The sequence below is a fragment of the Agaricus bisporus genome (genome assembly GCF_000300575.1).
Source record: "Agaricus bisporus var. bisporus H97 unplaced genomic scaffold AGABI2scaffold_8, whole genome shotgun sequence".
NCBI lineage: Eukaryota > Fungi > Basidiomycota > Agaricomycetes > Agaricales > Agaricaceae > Agaricus > Agaricus bisporus.
Window position 1 is genome coordinate 110,950 of NW_006267371.1, and position 27,256 is coordinate 138,205.

Genomic DNA, 27,256 nt, shown 5'->3' on the forward strand with positions numbered 1-27,256 from the left:
CTAAAAGGCCTTCAATAGGTTTGGTCTCGATAGAAATCAATTTGAAATCAAACAATACACTCTAATCAAATGGAACCACAATCCGAGCAATGGCAGAAGACAGAGTTAGCATATCACCATATAGTATGTTGACTAGTACTATTACAAGAGACTGATGCCTCACATTAACATTAGATGATAATCTGACGATAATACAGACGCCATCACGTGATATATAAGCGGCCACCCTAAACTCTGTGCATTGACAAAACGCAAACATGTCTGCTCAGCAGTTTTTTTGTTTTTTTTTTTTTTTTGTAATCAACATAAGTATATTTCAATACTACTCGTACGTTGGGTGTCACAACACGTTCCTGCGGCTTTCTACCCTCGCCAGTTTACAGAGGCCCCAAACAACAGTATTCTAACTACAAGTCCGTATCCAGCGTGACGAGGTCAAGTGCTATCGAGAGAGAGAAAAAGAAAAGAAAAGAAAACAAATCGAGACGTTGATACATACGTAAGAGGCCCCGGGATAAAACCAAGCAGTCAGGCAATACATCCTACATAATACCGGAACACAAGAGCACTCGCAGTCCCAAGCGAAGTCAAACATATCAAATATGAAAGTGAAAAATTGAGGCATACTCGAGGTAACTTTAAATCCTCAGAAAATTGTTTCCTCACCACTACCGTTCTCCCTCCTGAACCGCTACGCAACCTTCCCAGTTCTCCATCAGAATCCACCGACCCAACCCGGCGACGGCTGTCTGTCTACCTTAAGTCGAACGTGCGGGGAACTGGCGCTTGAGCCATGCACAATCGAACCTATTCTTCCAAAACGGGCACACCTTTGCATCCGTAGAGGAATGTGAGCACTTGTCCGCCGGGCGTTTGGCCGCGGTATAATTTGCGCATTGGCGCACATCGACGCACTTGAAATGGTTGGCCTCGGAGTGAGGACCAGAGCAGAGGGAGCAGCGCGCACACTTGGCGCGACACTGATCAGAATGATGGCCCCAGCGCTGACAACGAGCGCAGTGAACGGAGCCGGAGTGAGGGCGAGCGCCCTTGATTTGACAGTTCATGCCGCCGATGGACATGAATTTGGAAATGTAGAGCTGGGCGTTAGAACCCGACACTGTGTTGTGGATGTCAACCCATGCCCAGCATGAGTCAGAATGAGGCGAAGCGCACATGAAGCGCGGCTTGTGCTTGATAAGTTTGGCCAGCGAAGCGCCGACCGGGGATTTATTGAGAGCGTTAGTAAACGCCTCGTGTTGCTTGATCGCCCACTCCTTAGAAGAAGCAGGCACGTGGGGAATGTCGACAATCTTCAAATAAGACGTCGACATGATGGGGGAATGGCCGATGGGGACGTTCGGACTCGGGAAAATACGCCGAACGTGTTTGAGCACGAAGGAGATTTCGGCGGGGGAGGGGACGCGGGAGGCGGCAATACAGATGCCGTTGCCTTCGACTGAAGCATAAGTGAGGATGACGTCAGACTTGACGTCATTCTTGAGTAATTTGTTGAGGTTGTTAATAACCTCGGGTGTGAATGAAGCCGCTGTAACCGAAGAGTCTGCAGGCGGCGTCAGGATAATGGCACAGCGCGAAGCGCCGTGTGCTGTGTGCTTGCCTTGGCGTCTCTTGCGAGGCGCCGAAGGAGCGCGGAAGGAAACTGGAGAGGCGTCTTTGGATGCAGGCGCGCGCTTGGAACTTGGGACGGGAAGGGGTTTGGTGGGCGCCTTCCCAGACGCTGAAGGTGGAGCGGCCGGCTCATCCACTTCCATGAGTGGGGCCGTTGCCGGAGTTCGACTCGGACCTTCTTCTTTGGAGGCTTAGCCTTTGATCACTCAGCAGGTGGCAGTGCGTCCCGCGGATTTACACGTGTGGCAGGTGCGTCAACTGCGGATGCAGGCGCTTCAACTGCTAGGGGGAGGAGGGAACAAAACTCGGGGACTTTCCTTTGGAAATATTTGTGGACAGCGTTAAGATCGTCGTCCATGAGTGTGGGGAAGACATCTAGTATGGTAGTCTTCCATTCTGAAGTAGCAAACGCCTGGAAGAAGCCCAGAGCGGTGCTGATAGCATTGAGGATAACCTCTTTGGATTCTTTGCTGTCCAAATGCTCCTCGTCTTCAGGAGAAGCGGGACGGGGAGTGGTGGCGTCCTTGTAGTCGAGGGCCATAGAGGAGTCATCACTGTCGCATACCGAAATGGCAGCAACAGAGGGACCGGAAGAAGAAGACCCCGGCGAGATGGGGCGCTTCGAGGAGAGCACCGAAGCCGAAGGCGACGGTGCATGAGGAGGGGAAGGGGGACGAGTGGGCACCGGCGAGGGAGGTGTCGGCACACGAGGAGGGGGAGTAGGGGCGCTGGGCGGAGTGTTGACAGCTGGAGGGGCTGCTCCTATCCCAGAGACTTGGCCAGATGGCCCTTTGACATTACCCTTGCTCTCGGCGCGAGCAGCGGCGTTGGCGATAGCGACCTCGGGGGCAATGCCCCGGTTGCGGACGGCGTCCATGATTGCTCTATTCTCCTGTGAGTCGTACCCGAAGGTGGAGAGAACGATTTGCCCTTGATATTTGGGGTCAAGTAGTACCCCAATGTTGGAGACAGTGAGGCAAGTGGCGTTGGGATTGACAGGCGGTGACGGCGCCTGAGACGGGGGACAAGACGGGTGTGGCGTAGGGGCTGGTGCGGACTGTTTGCGACGCGAAGTGGGCATATTGCGTCTGCTTAACAGTGCTTGTTCCGAACCTTTTAGTACAAGTAGATAAGTTTATAAGTAGATAAGCTGTCAGTGCCGCAAATGTCATCAACGGTGCAGATTTAAGACTTGCTAGGAGAAATTAGGCCTGTCGTTCTGACCATAAGCAGGGAACTAGCAGGAACAACGCATATCAAACTGTCAGTCCTCATGCTGTTCAATTGTCAACTCAGCTAATGGATATACAGCACGGTGAAGCTGTTAATGCAGATGGAAGTCTGAAAGAAGCTTGGGAAATGAGCTGGGTATACGATCCTGATGAGGATGACAATGATGCAGCGGTGATCTTCAACACGCATGGAACAGCTAAGGTAAAGTTTTGCTACGAAGTGCATGTTTTTACACTACATATCTCATTTATAGGATACCCAAGAAGGTTCGAGCAGGAGTCTATCGGCAAGCAGGCCCAAGAAGAGAACGAGGAAAACACCGGCGGCTGTTGGAATATTTTTAGATACGGAAGCGGCTGTAGACGGGTGCAGCGATGAAAGCCAGGAGGAGACCGAAGGTGAGACAACTATTTATCTTCAATTGGTTGCGTTGCAGGATGAAAACGTGCAGATGAATTTATCGACAATTCTTGCGACGGTACAAGCAATCAAGGAATGGATATGAGACTCTTAACCGCCATGGAGGTTGAAAGCAGTTTCCTCGAAAATTTGAGGACGAAATATGTCAGGAGGGCACCAGACACGAATGACTATTCGGTGAGAGATTTGGAAGCTTGCAGAAATGTATCATCTCTGTGGACTCATTTCGTGAAAAAGACACCTGGTACAAGAGTGGATTCGTCGAGAGAGTTGGATGCTGTGTCTCCAACATGGGAAGTGCCTGTAACGGTCAGTAACAAATGGGATGGGATATATTACATCAGGAAAATGTAATATGACTTATTCATGCCTTATGAGTCTTAGGCATTTGCATAAGGCCAGCCTAAGGCAAATTTGCCTAAGGCGAGGTCTAATCTTAATATCAACTTAGGCTAATCTTAATCTTTGGGATATAAGTATATAGGATAAGTCAATCTATAAGTACATTGCGCAAGTTGATCTAAGTACTAATATAAGTCAATTCACTAGTATAAGACACTCCAGATTCCGAGTCAGGTAGAATGGAATAAGTATTGCTTAAGGTTCGTCTTAAGTACATTTAAGTATGTACAGCATAACAAGATAATATTATACTGCATCAAAAGCAGTGATAGTGGATATGGTAGTATACTCAGGCTAGCAGTACGAAACTAATCACGAAAATAAAAAAGAGGTATAATGCACCAACGAGACAGAATTCGGTTAATATGTCGGCACATTTTCGGCTTAATGTGACATCTAAATATGAAAGGGCAAGTAGACTTGAACGAAAACAATGAAGATCAGAAAAACTTAATACTACATCCTCAGGCTCGGATTCGGACACGGGGATGGAGAATGTCAAGGTTTAGTGGCGTCGCGATGGTCCTGCCTCCGGCTGGGAGTGGTAATGTATAGTCGATGGAACTTGACCCTTTCTGACATGCCCTGTAGGCATGGTAGAAACCACATTTTGCACTGATGGATGGCGACTGAGGCGACGATCCGAGCTTGAAGTACGCTTGGAGGAATTGTCATATTGTGCCTTTGCGTTGGTGATTGGATGGTGCTGCTGTGAATGGTTCGTCGACTCAGAGAATGACTCTGCCCAATTGGCAGATGAGATTGAGCGGTGTTGACGACGTTGGGGTAAAGCCTGCAAAAAATCAGGCTTGGGTCAGTATAGCATACACGCAGTAGCTAGCACATTGAATGTTACCTGTGCAGGGACGGTATTGAAAGCCTGAACACATTTGCATCAGTAGTGTCGGATGTCAGAGTTAAACAGTCGTACCTTGTTCCTCGATTCCCTCAAGTCCCGAGAATATGTCTCTGTCGAGTTGAAATGAGACTCAGGTGCAAATGAATGGTGACGATGAGTGGCGGGCAAAAACTTGGGGTAGAAAGTGTAAATGTTGATACACATACCAACGATACTTATATACTCACCTGCGCAGCTGGACCGGATGTCGCATGGGCCTCAGCTTCATAAGAGAAATTGGAATCGAGCCCCTATGTATAAAGGATGCGACATTGTGGTGAGACACGTGTGTTTCAAAGGAGTAGAGAAAAAAAGCATACCCAATTCACGGACGCTGCCAATGACTCGGCAGTTCCCATCTCATTGTAGTAATGAGCGTGTTTAGTCACTGGAATCGGCTGTGGTTGCATTGGGCGGAAGTACGGATGCGGGGAAGAACAAAACAGTACCTGAGATGGTGGAGAAACTCGGGCTAGTGGGGGGTTTGTACTTGTTGAAGTGGGTTTTTTTTTTTTTTATTATTATTTCAATTCAAATCTATTGACCGGTGCCCGAACACAGACCGGTTGCATCACGGGGTCGTAGACCCCGTTCCGCCTATATAATTACAAATCCCGGAGCAACAAAAGAAAAGAAAAAGAAAGGAGAAAATAGAGTTTCGTTCGTATACAAGTACACTACTAGAGATTTAAAAAGAAACCATCTGTCCAACTCTAACTGATGGCCCTCTTCTGATTCATGATAGAAAATGGGTCCCACAATAGGACGCATACCTTTCTTCTCCCTTATCACATTATCAATGTCTCGCGATTGATAGACCTTATCCCGATAGCTAAGCCAATCTTTCTGTAAGTAACGCGGTTCCGTCAAATGATCGAACGAAAACGCTTGTGGGTTATCGCACAAGAAGTAGATCAGACCTTCAACTGTCTCGATCCCTCCATTGTAATGGTTAGAGCGTCATACATACCACGAGCACTCATTGAGAATATGATCCCGCGTCTCTGGCGCGTTCCTGCACCCATGACAACCTGAAGGCTGAACATTCTTCAAGAACCGTTTCCGGAACTCGTCGATAGGGGCGTGTTTGGTGGCGGCGCGCACAAAGTGTGCGCACAAGCGGGGATCATGTGCGATAGTGACTCCGCCGTAATTGCGAAGCCACGGGCCCATGTTAATATGGCTAGGGAGGAGAGCGACTCTCTTGTTGTAATCCGTGTTGTTGTACAGGGTTAGGAAGTTATTACCACTGTAGCATTCTTTGTCGCTCGGCTCCATGAAACCGATTCTCCAATAGTCGACGACATCATGCGTAATGTCTTGACGCCGTCTTTCGTGTGTAGGGGACTGAGGGAAGTCTCTGCGTCTGTAATGATTCGTAGTCCTCGCGCTTTTGAAAGTCGCATGAACGTTGCAGGGGACGCAGAAACTCAGGAAGTTGTGGTCCGATTCACAGTCTTTGAACGCATTGAGTCTGTAGCCCCATACTTCAATAGAGAAGTCAGGGTATGTGTCAAAGATATCTTCGAAGGCTGTAGCCAAAGCAATAGACATGCTATGACCACTTGGTTTGTTGGAGAATTCGATGAGGTTTCGGATAGTACCGGGGGATGTGGTATAAAGACATAGTTTGGATATCGTGACGTCTTTACGCCTTAACTTGAAAGTCTTGATGAGTGCTAGTAGTGCCGCCCATCCAATTGCGTTCGTCGCCGTAACCCGCCTACCGGCCGGCAACATCTTTTGAGAGATAGTGTTCCCTCTTCGCATAGCTGCATAGCCCACTTGGGAATGCCTTCGACCTAGGATTGGGTCTGGAATTTCTTCTGGAATGTGCCACCCCGTAATAAAATGAACAGTATTGCCGCCGCTCGCAACGATATCATGCTCTAACTCGTAATGATGTTCCTTGGCGGCCTTTTTGTCACCTTTAGGAACGACCAGGTATTTGATGTGATCCTGGTATTTGTCAATCATTCTGTTACCAGGTTTTGCGCTTTCGTGTAAGGGATGGAAGGTTTCCCCTGCTAAATCCAAGTCTTTGACGCTAATTGTAGACGTGAATTTCTTCAGTCTTTTCATCCTCTTTTGATTGTACTCAACACTATCTTGGTGGAGTAGCAAACCTTTGGCGTTTTTCCGATCAAGCAAACGCAAGATCGGATGGTCTTGGTGAAGTGTCGAGATCCTAGCGACAGATCTATCGAACAACTTCTTGAGGATAAAGTGCATAGGCATGAGTCCCGCGACAGCGAGGACTCCACCCGTGGGCGTCGTCTTGAAGGCTCCAGTGATCCAGAGCGCTCCGAATGTGGCTACTGGTTGAACACACGCGATGTATAACATGTGTTTGTACGTAGGAGAAAGTCCACGCGCCGAGTTTCCAAGTATCCTCATACACTTAACTATAGAGATTGACTTGGTTGCGTAATATTTGACGTGGTCGTGAAATTTGAGCGAGCGATCGTAGAAGATGCCGAGGTATCTCCATACTTTCTTTGGTTTGAGCGAGGTAGCTCCAGTATATGGTGCGAATCCTAGGTCGATTTCGGGGTCCTCGAATGATTTTCCCTTGCTAGCGAAATTGAATAACTCCGTCTTGGTATGCTCCATGGTTAACCCAAATTCTGTGAAGAGGTCAGTTACAAAGTGGTATGTCTCCTTCAAACTACTATGAGTCTGTTCATAATCCGGTCCCGTAGCTATGAGAACTCCATCGTCTACGAAAGAAAGAAAAGAAGAAATGGGAGAGTAACTAGACATGTCCCAATCATCACTATAGATCCATTTGTCCAAAATGTGAAAAAGAGGCGCTATATAAAGAGCAGAGAGTATCGGCGACAGCGCGCTACCTTGTCCTACACCTACGTCGCATGGAAAGAACTCCGAGACGTCGTTATTGATTTTGTATTTTGTTTTTCTGTTAACTAAATAGTCAGAGAAAAAGGAAACTACTTTACTGTTGAAACCAGAATGTTCGAGAACTTTTACAAGTACATTATGATTGAGAGAAGGGAAAAATTGTGCAATATCAAAAGCAAGCACAGACATTTCTTTCTTTTTACTCCAACCGGCCCTTACGTGATGGGCGAGCGCGGTTGCAGCATCTTCAGTCGACCTCTGACAGATTCCTCCGGTTTGACACGAATGAATAACTTGGTGTTCGAGGCTTTCAAATTGTAGGCGGTTGGCAATCATCTTCTCAATGAGTTTACCAAGAGTGTTGAGGAGAACGATGGGGCAGAATGCTTTGGCCCTGTCGTAAGACGGTTTGCTCGGCTTCGGGATGATGACCGAAACAGAGGATTTGAAGTGTTGTGGCCAGTGTTCGTGTTCGATGCTGGCGTTGGCAATCATTACGAAGAGTTTGACGATCTTCGTACGTGTTTTGGTGATGTGTTTGAGAACGTTCCATGTGATATGATCCGGTCCCGGTGCAGTGTTCTTCGCGCATTTTGATAGCGCTTGACGTAATTCATGTTGTAAAAACGTGTTCCATTCTCTCTCTTCCTTTCTCTCCACTTCCCGCAACATACGCTCTAAGTTGGTCGGGCGGTTGTTAGCCGAATTGTAGGCCGTATGTAATGTTTGGAACAAGTGCTCCTTGTCCACACATGCTCTCTCTTGATCATCCAGCAACGACTCGGTAGCCGGCATCTTTCTCTCCCTTACCCAGGGCATGAGATCCCATGGTCGCCCCCGGGTAGATGCGATTTCATGTATCTTCTTTTCATAACTGGCTTTCTTCGCTCCCTTCACCACGCGTCGAAAATCCCCGTTTTTTTTTTTTTTTTTTTTTTTTTGTAATCAACGTAAGTTTATTTCAAAACTACTCGTACGTCGGGTGTCACGACACGTTCCCGCGGCTTTCTACCCTTGCCAGTTTACAGAGGCCCAGAACTACAGTATTCTATCTACAAAACCGTATCCAGCGCGACGAGGTCAAGCGCTATCGAGAAAGAGAAAAGAAAAAGAAAAAGAACAAAACAAATCAAGATAATAGTACATACGTAAGAGGCCCCGGGATAAAACCAAGCAGTCAGGCAATACATCCTACATAATACCGGAACGCTAGAGCACACGCAGTCCCTTTTGCGAAATCAAACATATCAAATATGAAAGTGAAAAATTGAGGCATACTTGACGTAACTTTAGATCCTCAGAAAGTCTTGTCCTCACCACTACCGTTCTCCCTCCTATACCGCTACGCGACCTTCCCAGTTCTCCATCAGAATCCCCGACCCAACCCGGCGACGGTTCACTGTACTCCATTAAGTCGAACGTGCGGGGAACTGGCGTTTAAGCCAAGCACGATCGAACCTATTTTTCCAAAACGGACAAACCTTCGAGTCCGTAGCGGAATGAGAGCGCTTGTCCGCTGGGCGTTTGGCCGCGGTACAATTTGCGCATTGGCGTAAGTCGACGCGTTTAGCGTCGACGCACTTGAAATGATTGGCCTCGGTGTGAGGACCAGAGCAGAGGGAACAGCGCGCGCACTTAGCACGGCACTGGTCGGAATGATGGCCCCAGCGCTGACAACGAGCGCAGTGGACGGAGCCGGAGTGAGGGCGAGCGCCCTTGATCTGACAGTTCGTGCCGCCGATGGACACAAACTTGGAAATGTAAGTGCGAGCGTTGCTGCCCGAAACCGTATCATGGATGTCGACCCATGCCCAGCACGAGTCGGAATGAGGGGAAGCACGCATGAAGCGCGGCTTGTGCTTAATGAGTTTGGCCAGCGAAGCGCCGACCGGAGATTTGTTGAGAGCGTTAGTGAACGCCTCATGTTGCTTGAGCGCCCACTCCTTAGAGGAAGCAGGCACGTGAGGGATGTCGACTATCTTCAGATAAGACGTCGACGTGATGGGGGAGTGGCCGATTGGAACATTCGGGCTCGGGAAAATACGCCGAACGTGCTTGAGCACAAAGGAGATTTCGGCGGGAGAGGGGACACGGGAGGCGGCAATACATATGCCGTTGCCTTCAACCGAGGCATGAGTGAGAATGACGTCAGACTTGACGTCACTCTTGAGTAATTTGTTGAGGTTGTTAATGACCTCGGGTGTGAATGAAGCCGCGGTAACCGGAGAGTCCGCAGGCGGCGTCAGGATTATAGCACGGCGCGAAGCGCCGTGTGCTGTGTGCTTGCCTTGGCGTCTCTTGCGAGGCGCCGAAGGAGCTCGGAACGAAACAGGGGGGGCGCTAGCAGGGGCAGGCGCGCGCTTGGAACTTGGTGGGGGAAGGGGTTTGGTGGGCGCCTTCCCAGACGCTGAGAGTGGAGCGGCCGGCTCATCCACTTCCATGAGTGGGGCCGTTGCCGGAGGAGTGACGTCAGAAGGGGCCGGATCGACCCGAACCTTCTTCTTCGGAGGCTTCGCCTTGGATGACTCAGCGGGTGGCAGTGCGTCCCGCGGATTTACACGTGTGGCAGGTGCGTCAACTGCGGATGCAGGCGCAACAACTGCCGGGGAGATGATACGACGGAGAGTGGGGATTTTTTCCGTGAATACTGTATGAATACGACTAATGTCGTTGTCCATGATGGCGGGGAAGGCGTCTATAAGATGTTTCTTCCATTCAGAGGAAGCTAGACCCTCAAAAATATCGATAGCGTTGATAATGAGCGTAACAACTGCTTCGACGGATTCGTTCCTGTCCAATTGCTCCTCATCTTCAGGAGAAGCAGGACGGGGGGTTGTGGCATCTTTGTATTCGATAGCCATAGATGAGTCGTCACTGCCGCAAACTGAGACAGCAGCGACAGAAGGACCGGAAGATGAAGACCCCGGCGAGATGGGGCGCTTCGAGGAAAGCACTGAAGCCGAAGGCGACGGTGCGCGAGGAGGGGAAGGGGGACGAATGGGCACCGGCGGCGGAGGCGTCGGCACACGAGGAGGAGGAGGAGGGACGCTGGGCGGTGTCTTGACAGCCGGAGGGGCTGCACCAATCCCAGAAGAGTGACCAGATGGCCCTTTGACATTACCTTTGCTCGCAGCGCGAGCTTCGGCGTTGGCGATGGCGACCGCGGGGGCAATGCCCCGGTTGCGGACGGCGTCCATGATTGCTCTATTCTCCTGCGAATCGTATCCGAAGGTGGGGAGCGTAATTTGACCTCCATACTTGGGGTCGAGTAGTACCTCAATGTCGGAGACAGTGAGGCGGTCGGCGTTCGGGTTGGCGGGCGGTGACGGCGCCTGAAGCGGGGGACGGGACGGGTGCGGCGTAGGGGCCGGTGCGGACTGTTTCTTGCGCTGAGCGGGCATGATACTGTGTATATTGCTACGACTAGACGACTAGCACTGAGACTTCCAAAAGAGGAAGGTAGTGGTAAGAGGTCAAGGAGCGTGATGATGCTGGTCGAAAATCCCCGTATCTCTCCATATCTTTCTTTTTTCCAGGATTTTGATCATCTCGCAAGTTGTTGAATGCGCGTGCACTCCTTGTTCCACCAACTCTTTCCTTTACCCGTCACTTTGACTTTTTCTGTCCAATTTGACCAGGCTTTCTCAAATATCCGAGAGACTTCCTCCACAACTTCCTCCAATTCCTCTCTCGAATTTATACTTCCGCATTCATCAGCTAAGTTCATCAGCTTATCTCCAATTTCTCCCTCATAATCCTCCTCATTCTCCGGATCAAGTTTGGTTACATAGTATACTACATTGTCTTTAGAGAAAGGGATAGTAATCTGAATAAGAAAGTGGTCTGACGACATGCGATCTGCGTCTTTATCACAAACATGTAATTTAAATAATTCCGAGAGAGAAATTTCCTCAGAAGTAAAAACTAGGTCGATAATAGAAGGAGGAACTTCTGTTTCTGTATCATCGTTATTTCTGGTACGAGGGGCGTGAGTGGGCTGATCTGGATTATCTGGTATAGTATATTCCATTCCCATTTCGCTCATGACGTCCTTGAGACAATCACCCCATATGGTCGGATCGAGATGCGCTGCATTCTCGTTCCATGTTTGATTATGAATGTTAAAGTCCCCAGCACATACGTTAACTAAAGGAATTTGCTCGCCCAGGCTTTCAAGCGCTGCGACGGCTTCTCGTGTTCTACCATCATTATATATGTTCATGATGTCCATGGTCTTGATGTGATCACCTTGTTTGAGGTAAAGCGTGATGAGTGATATGTCACGGTGCTTAATTTTTTTTTTTTTTTTTTTTGTAATCAAGTGGCTGTTCGAGCCTTCTATTCCAGCGATATAAGTACATGCGAACACTATGTACAACGTGCTGAGAATAAGGTTGCCATGACGCGTTACCAAGAGAAAAAGAAAAACATACCCGGCTAAGGGGGTGTCTTGCAACGCATGGCTAATTGGCCACTCTGCCCCGCCGGCCCTTTCAGACCGTGCCGTGGAATCAACTTAAGCAGCAACCTGGCTATTTTAACTGTACCAGGGCCACCGACGGAGGATAGTGTCCTCTCGAGCCGGCCGGGTGTTCTCCACACCGACCGCTACGGCCCAGGCCAGCCGGCACTATAACATCGCCTTAGTCCGACCACCCCTTCCCGTTACTCGGCAGCCGGTTTCATATGCCCCTAACGGGCTGAGGTACCGTGATGTAACTGTCCGAGCTCTCCGTCTTGCAGGGGCCGTTACCGGATTGATCCCCGGGTTGCTTAATGCAGTGGCCCGGATCCGGAGCTTAGGTGATCCCTACTAACTACCATCGGCGAACGGCCCTATGGTGGGTGGTGGCCTGTCCGGTTTCCCGGTCGGCTTGTTTCAAGGATGATCCACCTCTTATAGATGCCCTACGTTCACCAATGCCGAAGCACCGGCTCCACGCCATGTTACTGGACTCCTGGGCGAATTCGCATACCGCTCATCACACCATTACAGTGTTAACTCGGCATACTTTTCCTCTACACGGCCGGGGGATGACTCAGCACGAAGCCATGTCCGCAAGTAACAGACGCCCGTATACACAAGCGCTTGCAGCTACCTGCATTACCCCCGCGCTAGTCCTGATCAGCCTCGTGGGAACAATCACGTGACATGTCTCTCCACCCTGCCCACATGACGCTCACCACAGATTACCTAATCAAGGAACCGTGGGAACATTCGGTGTCACCCGTGTTATTGCTTGGTCATCACAACCTAGCTCACTGCTTACCTAAGGTAGAGGATAAATCCTGCTCACCCCCAGGTTCGAACGCAGGACCACTGGTGAACGAGCGCTAGTGCCAGGCAGGAAACGCCTACATCCTGACAAAATGCCCACTCAGCCAAATGGCCGACGTCACGGTGCTTAATGATGTCAGTACGCAGTTTCGGATTAAATATGTCCAAGCGTTTATGAGTGTATGTGAGCACCCGTGGGCGCTCATCAACTGGTTCCAAAGTATTCTTCGTCACATCAAACGCCGAAGTGTGTGGAGTCCATGACTCGCTTAGAGGTGGGCCGTAAGCCGTATCCCCTTCTGGATTCCGAACGGAAGGCTGCTTGCGCACTCCTTTCCAGCCCAGTTCTTGAAACAAAATGATATCGTAATGATTAGCATATTGTCCCAATATTGAAGTAGTGGTTTCCCAGCTACGTCCAACATTGAAACTTAGAATACGAAGTGTCCTGAAAGCAAACTTCTGTCCTTTGGTCGTACTATTCATTGAGAATCTTCAATTTCCTCAATTTCAGACTCCGGCATAGCCAGCGCCTGTGTGATGACTGCCTTTCGGCGTTCCTTCTTCGCGATTTCTTCTTCTCTGTCCGCGGCACCTCGACGGTCATGCCATGCGCGGTCATTCTGATGCTTTTTGTAAATACACTTGAAAGAATCAGCGGTGTGTTCACCCTTGCAGTTCAAGCACTTGAGTTTATGCTCGCATTTGACAAATTTGACCTGCTTCTCTTTACGGATTGCTCCGCAGCAAGTGCCAAACTCATCGTGGTTGATGGTCATATGACCTTGGCCGCACTTCGCGCACCTCTGATGATTGATGCGGCATCGACTCGTGCCGTGATCCCATCTCCAGCATTTCTGGCATTGGGGAACGAACTCCCTCTGCTTCGCATACTCCACTTTGATTAGTTTACCACCAATGTGATAAACCTTGTTAACAATGTTCTTTGTGCGGATCCCGCTTTTGGAATCCCACACATCCATGAAGACGACTGCTATGTCATTGGATCCTTTAGATTTGACAACGGACGGTTGTTTGACGGCCTCGATGTCTTTAAATTGATCGAGGTCATACATCATTTGCATAACCTGGGCACCCGTAAGGATGTCTTCAGGTCTGCAATTGTACTTGTTGGTATAGTAATTGAAGCCCTTAAGAATGAGATGGGCAATTGATTGAGGCGCGAACGCATTTTCCCCTTCAGGGACGTCCTTTTGTAGCGCTTTGAAGAGTACCTCTTTAATCCGGTCAAATTCCGGTTGGTTTGGTACTCGGTTGAGATTGAAATGGACGACATTCTTGAGAAGACGTCCAGTACTTACGCGAATTTGTGATCTCGCGAAGATGAGATGTTTGTTCATCTCATTAATGACTTTGCCCATGTCATCGAACAACTCACGTCGAACAATTTCTGAATAGGCAAATTGAGTGGACTTTCTGTTAAAACCGCTGGAGATGGCTGCTTTGGCCTGTTCGGACATAACCGCTTGACGCCCTTTAGCCTGCGGTTTGCCACGTTGCTGTTGATTAGCGCCTTGTTCGGGGCGCCCACTAGTGGTGAGGTCCATAGCCTGTTTAAAGGTTAGACTTGGCTCAAGAGCCATAATTTGTTGAGCCAGTTGAACGGTCTCAGGGGTTAAATGATATGAAGAAGTTTGAGAGATGTTACCTCTTCCTCCTTGTCTGACTGCGTCAGCGAAAGACGCCCGCGACGGCGGGGATGGTGCCGAAGCCCGCGATTTGGGCTTGGAATGGAGTGGGACAGGGGGTGGCGGTGACGCGTTTTTCCTTGGTCCCATATCTGTAACGGGTGCTCCTCTCTTACCTGGAGCACTTTTACCGCTCAAAGGCGGGTTCGACGGGGCGTGACTCCCGCTAGCGTCTTTGTTCCTACCGACAGCAGGAACTGTACTGGTGGACGGGGCGTTACTCCCGCTCGCGTCTCTTCCCATAGCGTGCTGGCAGTTACCAGTCTCGGGAATACGGGGCGTTACTCCCGATAGTGTCTTTTTAGCGTCAACCCGCTTGGAAACCACGGGTTGAACTGGTATGGGGAGCGGTTTAGGAATACCACTTACCTTGATTGGTGAGCCTAACTTGGGCGCGTTAGACTCCTTCGGGCCCTCTTCGATACGAACCTGTTTTTTCCTCTTAATTGACACTTTGTTCATCTTGTCTCTCATTTCAACGTCTTTATTCGTCTCCTTCATCTCTTCTTCTCTTTCCATGGTTATGCTCCTAGCCATTTTACGCATGGTTGTACCTTTGATAGGGACGTCGGCCCAATCAGATTGTAATATGTTCCACATGAAGTTCTTGCTATAAAAGGCAATCGCTTCAGGGTTGGTGGCGGCATGCGGGCTACATCTGCTAAAAATTTGCCCAAGTTCGTTGAATAGGTTTTTCACAATGTCGACCTGTTCTTCTTCTATCTCCCACATCTCTGTATCAAAATCCGGGGTGCTGGGCCTGATTTCATCATCTACAATGTCACCGGCCTTCTCTTTGCCAGCGTCAATTTGATTGTTGAATTGGGCCTCTGTCATCGGAGCGCCTGATTGGAAGGGGTCCGTTTCTTTTGCGGCTAGTCCCTCTTGAGCTTTCAGCTTGTATAGTTCAGCTTCAGACAATACCGCAACACGCGGTGTCTTGGGCGTCTTGTCTAAGTCCGGTAATTCAGACACGAGGTTGAGGGGTGTGCTGTGAGTGGCACTGACAGGAGAGGATGTATTAAAGGTAGAACAATAGAGGTTGCAGTGGCGATCCTAACGAGCCTAGAAACGAGCTGAACGGATAAGAACTGACTGAGCAATCCCTAGAACAAACTGTGGACAGACTGTAAGAAGCTATATTGAGTTCTAATAACTTGTACTCACCTGTGGACAGACTGTAAGAAGCTAAGGCCTCTGAAGCGTCCACAGGGGAGTTCAACCATACATGACTAAGCTATCATGTGACTAAACTCGTCCGCATATATCTAAGTCCACCAACTACACTTGTAGACCGCTTGCTCACTCTAACACACCCCCTTGATCTAGCCAGTCTACTCAAGTCCTAATAGTGGAACAGCAAACTCAACTACCTTCTTTGCCACAGCCTTGGTAAGGATGTCGGCCACTTGCTCGTGTGTAGAAACATACAAAGGATCTATGAGTCCTTCTTCAACAGCCTCCCGGAGCCAGTAGAAGCGCAGGTCAAGGTGTTTCATGCGTCCGTGATGCTCTGGATTCTTGGCTACACTAATTCCTGACTTGTTATCAACGAAGAGAGTCGAAGGGAGTGTCAGAGGAAAGCCAAACTCGGTCAGGATATTCCTAGTCCACTTGATCTCCTTGCCAGCCTCGACGGCAGCAACAAACTCAGCCTCAGTGCTCGAGAGAGTCACAAATGGCTGGCGCTTAGAAGACCAGCCCACAGCAGCTCCCGAGACAAGAGTCACATAACCACCAGTTGCTCGACCTGTAGCCTTGCAGGCTCCGTGAGAGGCGTCCGAGTAGGTAGTGAAGAGTTCCTCAGAGTCACTAGCTCGGTAGACGAGTTTGTAGTGCATAGTGCCAATGAGATAGCGGAACAAGTGCTTGACTGCAAGCCAGTGAGCCGGAGCTGGGTTCGAGTTGAACCTCCCGAGATAGGAGACAGCATAGGCAATGTCGGGACGAGTCATAGTGGCCAGATACTGAAGAGCACCTACAGCATTGAGATAGGGAACTGACCTCATCTCAGCCTGATCCTCGAGTGAAGGAACAATGTCAGAGAGCTCAGATCCCGGAGCGAGTGGAGTGGATAGAGGATTAGCATCATCCATATTGAAGCGTTCTAGGAGCTCCTTGATGTAGTGCTCCTGCGAGAGGGAGATAGTGTGATGAGAGCGATCCTGCTTCACCTGAATACCCAGCAGAAGTGTAGTGGACCCGAGATCACGGAGTTTGAAGTGTTTGGACAGCTCAGAGACAGCCGAGGCCATAGCAGTATCACTTTTCGAGACAAGAGTAATGTCGTCAATGAACACTGGCACAATGACCTTGATGTCACCTTTGGAGTAGATGTAGATGGAGCTGTCAGAGCGAAGCCTAGTGTAGCCAATGCCTTCAAGGACACCCCGGAGTTTCTTATTCCACTGCCTGGCAGCCTGCTTGAGGCCATAGAGGGATTTACGGAGCCGAAAGACCATGTTAGGACTACCAATGTGATAGCCCTCGGGTTGGCGCATATAGATCTCCTCTTCGAGTTCCCCATAAGTGAAGGCAGAAGAGATGTCAATGGAGCGCATTTTGTAGCCTTCTCTAGCTGCAAGGGCAATAATGAGGCGTAGCGAGGCAGGACGGAATGTGGGGGCAAAGACCTCGGTGAAGTCGAATCCCGGGCGTTGGGAATAGCCTTTAGCAACGAGACGAGCCCGGTAGCGCTCAATTGAGCCGTCGGCAAGTCGTTTCACTTTGAACACCCAGCCAGAGTTGACTACCTTCTTGCCTGGAGGCAGTTCCATTAACTCCCAAGTTCCGTTAGCCTCGAGATTAAAGATCTCAGTGTTACAAGCCTCAGTCCAGCAGTCAGAGTCAGGAGACTTCATAGCTAGTCTATAACTCTGGGGATCAGCACCCGAAACGGCACCAGCAAACTCGACTTCACAGTACTCCGAGTCAGCTAGCAGAGCAGCTTCGTCGTCAGAGTCAGAGTCATTACCAGCTAAGTCAGGTTGTTTGAGCTTCCACCATTGACCAGGAGGCTTCCGAACTCGCCCAGTACGTCTAGGAACGTGAGGGGGCTCAAGAGGCGCTCCGGCAGTAGGAGGAGTAACTGGGAGTGGTGCATGGATTTGTGGAGGAGTGACTGGAGGAATCACAGGAGGAATGAATGGAGGAATTACTGGAAGTGGTAGGGGTAGAACTGGCTTCTCTTCAGGAGGAACTGAAGCGGACGAAGTGGGAGTCTTAGGACGAGCAGGAGGGAAGTGATTATCACCCCCTTCATCCTGTAGAGGTGGCAGTCCCGAGTGTGATAATGTATCATCAGGAATTGGTAGTGACTCTGGTAGGCAAGCAAATGACGGGACAGCCTCGAGTTGGGCTTTGGAAGTGCCCAGAAAGTATCTCTCATCAAAATCAGCTCTCTCGGAGATCATGGTTTGCTTAGTGACTGGGTTGTAGAATTTCCAGCCTTTGTATCCAGCCGGATAGCCTATAAAGACACACTTCTCGTAGTGAGGCTGAATAGAATTTCGCTTATCTCGTTGTACATGGACATAGGAAGTGCACCCCCATACCCGGAGATGTGAGACATCAGGTTTTCGCTTATAGAAAGCTTGGAAGGGAGTAGTGCCCGAAAGCAAAGCAGTGGGAAGCATATTCCAGACATGAACCATAGACGAGATACATTCACCCCAGAACGAACCAGGTAGCCGAGATTCCGAGAGCATAGCAGTGATCCTCTCTCCCATAGTCCTATTAGCACGTTCTGCAAGTCCATTCTGTTGAGGTCTATTTCGAGTAGAATGCCTCCTCTCGATGCCAGCTTCCTGTGTGAAGGCTAGAAAAGCCTTAGACATATACTCGCCACCCTTGTCATCCTGTAGAGCTCGCAGTTTGACTCCGAGTTGAGTCTCAGCCCAGGATTTGTAGACTTTGAACGCTTCAAATGCCTCAGACTTTGCTTTAAGCAGATACACTGCCCGAAAACGTGTCGAGTCGTCGATGAAGGTAATCCAGTACTTGTAGCCTGAGTGAGTAGAGACTGGGAGCGGTCCGTGAAGGTCTGAATGCACAAGCTCAAGAGGAGAGCGATTGTGATTCAAGGAGGAGGGAAAAGGATGGGAATGCATCTTGCCAGCAAGGCAGGGCTCACAGATAGCATCAGGAGGCGAATTTGACTCGAGTTTCAAGCCAGTAACTAGCTCCTTACTGATCATAGACTTCACATCAGCGTAGTTGTGATGAATGAAGCGACGATGCCATAGCGAGAGGTCAACCGGGAGAGTAGAGACAGAGAAAGCAGTCTCAGAAGTGAGAGTTGAGCCGTCGAGCTCAGCAGAGTTGTTGGAATGGATAGTGGCCGTGAAAAGCGAAATCCCTTGGTATTTGAAGTCAATAGACTGAGCGGAGATGGTGATATTGAAGCCCTTGTGTCGGGCAAGGTAGAGACATGATAAGAGATTACTCCTGAGGTCAGGAACATGAAGGACTCTTGTGAACTCGACTGCTCTAGTCTCTTTTCCATTCACCACCGGTTGAAAGACAACAGACCCTACACCAGCTGAATAGACAGTAGAGTTGTCAGCAAGACGGATAGGGATGCGATGAGGGGAGTAGGATTTGAACCAATGGCGGTGAGGAGTCATGTGGGATGTAGCACCAGTATCAGCCAGCCAGAAAAAGTCAGCATCAAGCTGTAGTGGTGAGGATGGTGAGGGAGATGATGAGGGAGAGGATGGGGGAGAGGAATAAGCACCAAGAGCGGATGCTCTCAGTGGAATATCAGAGCCAGGAGAGCCAGAACCAGTAGAAACATCCCCAGGAGGAGTGGGTGGTGTCTTGACAGCTGGAAGAGCTGCACCTATCCCACTCAGATGGCCAAGTGGCCCTGTGACATTACTTTTAGATGTTCCAGGCAGTCTGGAGCGCTCCTGAGCGCGTTTTTTCGCGTTCTTTCGCTTCCTGCACCTCCTAGACATGTGCCCTACCCTCCCACAAAAGGAACAAGCAATTGACGCGTTCCTAGGGCCAGAAATCGGTCCTAGAGAGTGTGGAGAGGGTGTATGGCTGCCAGAGGGAGTTGTGGTCGATGTAGGGGCTCTCAGACGCGTCGGAGACGCGCCAAAACGCGTCGAAATGGTGTCCCAGGCATAGGGAGCGTGTGTGCGCGATTGCGAGGCCATAGACGTCGATTTGAGTGCAGGGGAAGGGATAGAAGTTGAGATATAGAGGGGAAAATGGTAGATAGTGACAAAAAACGCGTTTTGAAGGCTGTTAGAAGCCGGGGCCCATAACCTATTAAAGGTAGAACAATAGAGGTTGCAGTGGCGATCCTAACGAGCCTAGAAACGAGCTGAACGGATAAGAACTGACTGAGCAATCCCTAGAACAAACTGTGGACAGACTGTAAGAAGCTATATTGAGTTCTAATAACTTGTACTCACCTGTGGACAGACTGTAAGAAGCTAAGGCCTCTGAAGCGTCCACAGGGGAGTTCAACCATACATGACTAAGCTATCATGTGACTAAACTCGTCCGCATATATCTAAGTCCACCAACTACACTTGTAGACTGCTTGCTCACACTCTAACAGGATGGGGGGGTTTCGTTGTCATCCATGAATTTTCTCCCAGGAACATAGTCTCCTTCAAGAGATTCGGGGGAGGAGTGGGTAGATTCATTGTTGTCTTTAATTTCGACGAACGGGTTGTTGGGTGATGAGGCGATATGTTGAACGCCATCTTGTGTTTTCTGGGAGGATTCGATCGTTTCCTCTGCCCATTTGCTTTTAGCTCCCTCGAGTTTCTCTTTGAGTTTATTATTCGAGGCTCTGATCTTGTCCTTGATCATATTGGTTACACCACTCATTCTCGATCTCGTGCTAGCCTTTGTTGCCACTGATCGCACACTACCCGTTGGCGACGGCGGCTTATTTCGTTTCTCGTACGGTTGTTGTCGATGACTCGACATGTCAATGGGTGGGGTCGCGAGTTACCAAGCGTTATCCCAAAGAAAATGTGAATATATTCCGACTATAATGCTCGTCCACACCAATATCCTAAATAGGAAGGTGGTGGTTAAAGATCAAGAAGGAATGGTCGTTGAAGTGGGTTGCCATGTAGTTTGACAAGACAACCCGGGGTGGGATTGAGTAGGCTGTAACAACTTGAGTATTAAGTCAATAATAAGACGAGATATTAAACAAAGCGCAAACCTTGGAAATCCACAGCTTGGATGGAGCAGGCTGGAAAACAAGACTACCACCTGACATGTCAGCGGCATCCTCGAGCAAATCATCGTCCCCAAAATCGGCAACTTCGAGGGCAGTCTTTTGAACCTTGAGTGTGGATTTCTCACGCTTTTGTAGTGCCTTGATGTGGGGTCCAAGGAGGGCGTAGATTTCAGCCCAGTTCCATGTACCCTTCTTGACCTTTGCCTGGATATTCCGATAGTAGTATTGCGTCCGTGGTCCCCACTTCAGTTCCGCAAAGAGGGCATGACTCTGAGTTTCAACTCCTTTTGCGTTCTTCTTCTTTGGAAAGTCGATCGAGTGGCTCTTGGACTTCAAAGCACGCTTCATGATCTCAACTGTAAGATCGTGGCTGCTCCAGAGAACAACCGCCCGCTCAACCTGGGAGGCTTGAGTTATAAACAGAAGGTAATGATAATATGAACACTTACCGCTGCCGCAGCAATTGCGATTGCACCCCACGGCTCATGATTGATCGAGTCATGAGTCAAACCGGATACCCAGGCTTTTTCATCCGTTGTGAACAGAGCAAAATGAGCCGCAAGAACATGCAGGAACACATTACTTTGAAATATCCCCCTCGGAGGCTGGAAAAGAAGTTATCAGTTGCTCGTCCCATGGAAATTTTTGACTTACAATTGTTTCGACATCTGCAAATAAAAAACGGCACCCATCTTGATGTCAATCAGCCCAAGCAACACAGACTTCGTCCGAATCCCCAAATACTTCCGGTCTACACTCAAAGATGGTGTTGATCGCCCAGATTGCGGTGGAGCCGAGCTTCGACTTCCAGTCGGTAATCTTTTGGGCCACCTGGCAGAAACTATGAGTGAAAACTCAACAAGAGTAATGGCACTCACCCGTTTGAACTCTGCACTCTTCACTCCGCTTGTATCACCGTCCCGTTTAAGCGTATAGCTTCCCCTAATATTTGCTCGACAAATCGTCTCCAAGACCTCGACGATAGCATTCTGTGGTTGATTCCAGGGATCCTCCTGACTCACAAGCCAGTTGAAGAAAGTGGGCAGGATGACCGACTTCCAAGTATCAACAGGCTGGGTAAGTTTGGCCAGAAGATGCTTGTTCTTGACTCGCATACGGATCTTCAAGTCGGAGGCGGGTTTGGATTCATATTCAGTCGCATCTTCACTCTTCTTGGATTGACATTTAATTCCTCGCTTGTTGTTTCCAGGCCGGGCTTTGGGAGTGTCGTCGATCTGTACAATAAACTGCCAGCACGGAGTCGATTAGCCAATCAATTCAAATCCTCTTTATAACTCACTTGATTATCCAGACGCCTTCCGTCCTTGAGTGGACTACTCTTTGCATGAATATATTCTTCGCCTTGGTCTTCATCATGATCGGATATTCCACCAAAGTCATTCACCACGTCGAATGTTTGGCTGGGTTGTCCACTAGGAAGATAAAAATTATCAGCTTGAGGACGGGGATAAAGTTGACTAGAATGAGTGATAGGTGGGTCAGCACGTTCTTTTCCTTTCGCCTGAGAGAAGGCCACCATTGGGGGAGGAGAGGGACTCGGAGGTGCCTCAGACTGCCCATAAATCCGAGGTGAGTTGCCACTGGCAGCAAAATTGATTCAGTCACAAAGCTTTCCGTGACAGACAATAAAACCTGACCTGTTGAATGTAGTATAGCGGTTTTTTCCATGCCTAACGTGGTCGTCCGAGTCGCTGAGTAGGGGATGAGTATCAGTGATGGAAGCGGAAGGTCGCTCATGATAGGCCCCGGCGTGGAACTTGGGTGGGAACTTAGATTTAGTCAGCAAAATGATCAGAAGTTCAGATGTGCTGGCAGCCTCGTGTTCAAGGACAACACGCACCATCAACTCGTCTCTTGGTATGCTTTCACTTTTCCCCTCCCTTTTCTTGTTGTTCGGTGTCTCTATATCTTGGATGTTCGACGTTCTTTGGCCTGCCGAAGCATATTCTCTTGATATCTATTGATTTTTTTTTTTTTTTTGTAATCAACGTAAGTATATTTCAATACTACTCGTACGTTGGGTGTCACGACACGTTCCCGCGGCTTACTACACTCGCCAGTTTACAGAGGCCCAATAAGAACAGAGAAAGAAAAAGAAAGAAGAGACTGTTTGAATCTGTATACAAGTACACTAAGATAGAAAAGGAAACAGAAACGTTCATAGACAAGATAAAAGAAAATCATCCTTCTCCTACCCCTTTTCAACACTGCCTGCGACATAGGCTTAGTCTCTCTCATCATCACACAGAAGATATCTCTCCACCCATCGTTTATCTCCCACACATTCCAATGTCTCACGAACTTGATCGACTCGTGCAAGAAGATCGGTCCTTCTAGTGGAGGAAGTCTTCTCTTCTTCCTCCTTTTGTTCCTTTCATCTCTGGCCAACTCCAACTCTTTCCTATAGGCCGGCCAACTTTCGTCTGCATGTCGCGGAAGTTCTGGTGGTTCGAAACTAAATGCTTGGGGATTATCTTGAAGAAAGAGGATAAGGCCTCTAATCGTAGTGATGCCTTCAAGATCATAGTGGTTGATCCGCCTCACGAACAGAGGACAGACCATTAGTAAGTGTTGACGCGTCTCCGGTGACCGAAGATCGCATTGACACGCTTTGTAAGGTTCGTTGGGGAAGAACCTCACTCTATATTCCCCTATTGGTGCATGGTTGCACATGACTCGCATAAGACGAGCGAAGAGTGGCGACGAGTTGGCAGCTCTGACTCCTTGATATGTCTGGAACCATGGGCCACCTTGAAGATGACTTGGAAGTACTTCGTTGCCTTCCTTGTCAGTAATGCCATACCAGCTGTTACCCTTGAAACAAGACTTGATATGATATGAAGAATTTTGAACCTGCGAGCGGACCAAAGGTCCTGAGCGCGTTCCTATACCATCCGAGGACGGCATGTGTGGTGGCGGCTCGCTTAATGCGTTCCCGAGTCCTGAGCGCATTCCTATACTCCCCGAAGAGAGCATGTGTGGTGGCGGCACGTTGAATCCTTGCGAGCGGACTAAAAGCCCGAAGCACGTTCCTATACCATCCGAAGACGGCATGTGTGGTGGCGGCTCGCTCGGCGTGCAGACTCCTTGTTGGAAACCGGTTTGCCATAGGTAAATGGCGTCTCGCGTAGTTTTCTGCCTCGTGTAATGATAAGAGGTGGATTGAGGGAATGAGAGAGAGCGCTCTGTAAATGTCCTTGCAGTCTCCGCTGAATGATATGCTCTTTGAGCCAATGGCTGTAACATTCCCGAGTCCTCAGTATAGGTACCCGGAGCCGTGGCCCATGATTTGTTAAAGCCTCGTACTTCAATATCAACCTCTGGGAAGTCTGTGGCGATCGCGTCGAAGGCTAAGGATACAGCAATGGAAAGCTGTGATCCGAGCGGTTTGGAATTCGTTGACATCAGATTCTTGACAATCAACTGGGACGTAGGGTAAAGGACGACCTTGGAAATAGGCCATCCCTTTTGTAGCTTCTTGTGCGCTTTGATTAGTGCCAGAAATGTAGACCATCCGACAATAGTTTCATCGTTGACCCGCCTTCCGGCGGCCCTAGTTTTAGATGTGATGGCTTGTCCTTTGAAGACTGTGACAAGCGCGATGTGCGAGTGGGTTCGATGCAGCACAGGCACACCCGGATTGAACTTGTGTTTGACGCCTGCTGTGAATAGATGCAAGGTGTTCGGTTCCGTTATGGGAGCAAGGTTCAATTTGCTGTGGTATTCGTCTCTGTCTTTGTGATTCTTTGGCATGAGCACGAATTTGACTTTGTCTGGATGTCGGTCCACAAGCCGATGTCCAGGTTTGATGTGTTCAGAGAGGGGGTCGAATATCTCTGAGGAAGGGTTATCGATCACCGAGTCTAACGGAGACTTGATGACTTTGCGGATCGTCTTGGACTTGCGTTCCAAGGCGTTGGGGTGTAGGGTAGATCCTTTGGCTTTTCGCCGCTCTAATAGTGAAAGAACGGGATGGTGCGGGTGAAGCGTGTTGATGCGGATGACCGATCTCTCAAACAGCTTCTTGAGTTGGAGGTGGAGAGGCATGAGACCAGCCACGGCCGACATGGCTCCCATAGGAGAAGTTCTAAACGCGCCTGTAATCCAGCGCGCTCCTTGGTTGTGTGTGAGACGGAGCATTTTGATGTTGGTTTTGAATGCTCTCGTTCCCGGTTTGTACCAACAGCGTAGTCCGAATGTTGCTATTGGTTGGATGCACGAAATGTAGAGGAGACGCTTTTGTTTTGGCGTCAATCCTCGGTTTGAGTTTCCAAGTGACTTCATGCACCGAACTGCAGAGACCGACTTAGTAGAATAGAATTTGACGTGATCGCGAAAGGTCAAATTGCGATCGAACATGATCCCGAGATATCTCCACACATCTTTTGGGACGCATGGAGATTCGCGAGTGAAAGGGGCCACACCCAAGTTGATACTAGGGTTTGGCGAGTTCTTGTTACGGGCGGAGTCCGCAAAATTGAATAATTCCGTCTTTGTGTGTTCCATAACAAGTCCGAAGTCCTTGAAAATGGAAGTCATTTGGGCATACGCCTCTTTTAGAGTGTCATGTGTGTCCATTCTACAATCCCCCGTAGCAACAAGAAGTCCATCGTCTACAAAAGAAAGAAAAGAAATTAAAGGGAAATGAATACGGTCCTCCTCATCTTTGACCCATTTGTCTAGTAAATGAAAACACGGCGCTATATACAAAGCAGAAAGTATAGGCGACAGTGCGCTACCTTGTCCAACTCCTACATTACTATCGAATAGAGGAGAAGTGATATTGTCTATAGAATATTGAGTCTTTCTTCCTACAAGATAATTCGAGAAAAAAGAAACTACACTAGCCGAAAACCCAAAATGTTTGAATATTTTAGAGAGAACATTATGGTTTAGAGAAGGAAAGAATTGTGCTACATCGAAAGCCAAAACTGAAGTTACCTTTTTCTTTGCCCACGCCGTACGAACATGATGTGTAAGTGCGACTGCTGCATCCTCAACCGATCTTTGAAGTATACCTCCGGTTTGACAAGGATGGATTACGCCGGCTTCAATACTCTCGAACTGAAGCCTCTGCGCAATCATTTTTTCAATGAGTTTCCCCATCGTATTGAGTAAGACGATAGGCCTAAATGATTTGGCCTTGTCGTATGACGGTTTGCCGGGTTTCGGAATGATCACCGAAATGGACTGTTTGAAGTGTTGAGGCCAGTATCCTGTGTCAAAGCAAGAGTTGGCTATCTTTGTTACAAATTGGCAGACTGTGTCATGTTTAACACTACATCTACTCCAAAGGTGACATCAAGGTCATTGTTTTTTTTTTTTTTTTTTTTTTTGTAATCATTATAGTTTATTTCAAAACTACTTAAAGGGTGCCATGACGCGTTCCCCGTACTTTACATCACCTGTACTTAACTACTCAACTAGTCCGTATCCAGCTGACGAGGTTGAAGCTATAAGAACAGAAAAAGAAAAAGAAAGAAGGGACCGTTCGAATCTGTATACAAGTACACTAAGATAGACAAAGAAACAGAAACGTTCATAGACGAGATAAAAGAAAGTCAACCTTCTCCTACCCCTTTTCAACACCGCCTGCGACACAGGCTTAGTCTCTCTCATCATCGCACAGAAGATATCTCTCCATCCATCATTTATCTCCCATACATTCCAATGTCTCACGAACTCAATCGACTCGTGCAAGAAGATTGGTCCTTCAAGTGGAGGAAGCCTTCGTTCCTTCCTCCTTTTGTTTAATTCCTCTCTAGCCAACTCCAACTCTCTCCTGTACGCCGGCCAGCTTTCATCTGCATGTCGCGGAAGTTCCGGTGGTTCGAAACTAAACGCTTGGGGATTGTCTTGAAGAAAGAGGATGAGGCCTCTAATCGTAGTGATGCCTTCAAGATCGTAGTGGTTGATTCGCCTCACAAACAGAGGGCAAACCATTAGTAAATGTTGACGCGTCTCTGGTGACCGAAGATCGCATTGACATGCTTTGTAAGGTTCGTTGGGGAAGAACCTCACTCTGTATTCCCCTATCGGTGCATGGTTGCACATGACTCGCATGAGACGAGCGAAAAGCGGCGACGAATTGGTAGCCTTGACTCCTTGATATGTCTGGAACCATGGACCGCCTTGAAGGTGACTTGGAAGTACTTCATTGCCTTCCTTGTCAGTAATGTCATACCAGCTGTTACCTTTGAAACAGGACTTGATATGATATGATGAACTTTGAACCTGCGCGCGGACCGAAGGTCCTGAGCGCGTTCCTATACCATCCGAAGACGGCATGTGTGGTGGCGGCTCGCTTGATGCGTTCCCGAGTCCTGAGCGCGTTCCTATACTCCCCGAAGAGAGCATGTGTGGTGGCGACATCGCTTCTTGAACCTGTACCACTACCTTCCTCTTTTGGAAGTCTCAGTGGCCACTAGTTATGAGTCGCAATAAACAATCTGCAATGGACGTTGACGCTGACGGTGACGAAGGCGACTGGTCTGATGACGAAATTCCGGAGGGTATGTACAATACTTCTATTGGACGTGCTCTTCTACAGGCGGCGGCTCGTATGGAAGACGAGCTCGAACTCCCGGCGG

At 48.9% G+C, this 27,256-nt stretch overlaps 8 protein-coding genes across 8 annotated transcripts; 1 reads left to right on the forward strand and 7 right to left on the reverse strand.

Moving 5' to 3' along the window:
- Positions 1 to 758: 758 nt before the first annotated feature.
- AGABI2DRAFT_73263 (hypothetical protein) lies at positions 759 to 1,334 on the reverse strand (the record flags this gene model as incomplete). Its single annotated transcript, XM_006462994.1, has 1 exon — positions 759 to 1,334. The coding sequence occupies one exon, from the start codon at positions 1,332 to 1,334 to the stop codon at positions 759 to 761; it is 576 nt and encodes a 191-aa protein (XP_006463057.1).
- A 500-nt stretch (positions 1,335 to 1,834) lies between these two features.
- AGABI2DRAFT_119863 (hypothetical protein) lies at positions 1,835 to 2,713 on the reverse strand (the record flags this gene model as incomplete). Its single annotated transcript, XM_006462995.1, has 1 exon — positions 1,835 to 2,713. The coding sequence occupies one exon, from the start codon at positions 2,711 to 2,713 to the stop codon at positions 1,835 to 1,837; it is 879 nt and encodes a 292-aa protein (XP_006463058.1).
- An 84-nt stretch (positions 2,714 to 2,797) lies between these two features.
- AGABI2DRAFT_119864 (hypothetical protein) lies at positions 2,798 to 3,639 on the forward strand (the record flags this gene model as incomplete). The annotated part of the gene is made up of 4 exons (XM_006462996.1): positions 2,798 to 2,809; positions 2,866 to 3,066; positions 3,119 to 3,263; positions 3,317 to 3,639. 4 exons carry the CDS (start codon positions 2,798 to 2,800, stop codon positions 3,637 to 3,639), a joined length of 681 nt encoding a protein of 226 aa, XP_006463059.1.
- A 553-nt stretch (positions 3,640 to 4,192) lies between these two features.
- Positions 4,193 to 4,995, reverse strand: AGABI2DRAFT_119865 (hypothetical protein; the record flags this gene model as incomplete). Its single annotated transcript, XM_006462997.1, has 5 exons — positions 4,193 to 4,480; positions 4,544 to 4,567; positions 4,619 to 4,717; positions 4,774 to 4,836; positions 4,906 to 4,995. The coding sequence occupies 5 exons, from the start codon at positions 4,993 to 4,995 to the stop codon at positions 4,193 to 4,195; spliced, it is 564 nt and encodes a 187-aa protein (XP_006463060.1).
- Positions 4,996 to 8,874: 3,879 nt separating this feature from the next.
- Positions 8,875 to 9,447, reverse strand: AGABI2DRAFT_43112 (hypothetical protein; the record flags this gene model as incomplete). The annotated part of the gene is made up of 1 exon (XM_006462949.1): positions 8,875 to 9,447. A coding segment is annotated over one exon (573 nt), but the record flags the coding sequence as incomplete, so codon positions are not given.
- Positions 9,448 to 10,991: 1,544 nt separating this feature from the next.
- Positions 10,992 to 11,678, reverse strand: AGABI2DRAFT_119868 (hypothetical protein; the record flags this gene model as incomplete). Its single annotated transcript, XM_006462998.1, has 1 exon — positions 10,992 to 11,678. The coding sequence occupies one exon, from the start codon at positions 11,676 to 11,678 to the stop codon at positions 10,992 to 10,994; it is 687 nt and encodes a 228-aa protein (XP_006463061.1).
- Positions 11,679 to 13,333: 1,655 nt separating this feature from the next.
- AGABI2DRAFT_45102 (hypothetical protein) lies at positions 13,334 to 13,750 on the reverse strand (the record flags this gene model as incomplete). Its single annotated transcript, XM_006462999.1, has 1 exon — positions 13,334 to 13,750. A coding segment is annotated over one exon (417 nt), but the record flags the coding sequence as incomplete, so codon positions are not given.
- Positions 13,751 to 19,999: 6,249 nt separating this feature from the next.
- On the reverse strand, positions 20,000 to 20,383 carry AGABI2DRAFT_119871 (hypothetical protein; the record flags this gene model as incomplete). Its single annotated transcript, XM_006463000.1, has 1 exon — positions 20,000 to 20,383. One exon carries the CDS (start codon positions 20,381 to 20,383, stop codon positions 20,000 to 20,002), a length of 384 nt encoding a protein of 127 aa, XP_006463063.1.
- Positions 20,384 to 27,256: the final 6,873 nt, after the last annotated feature.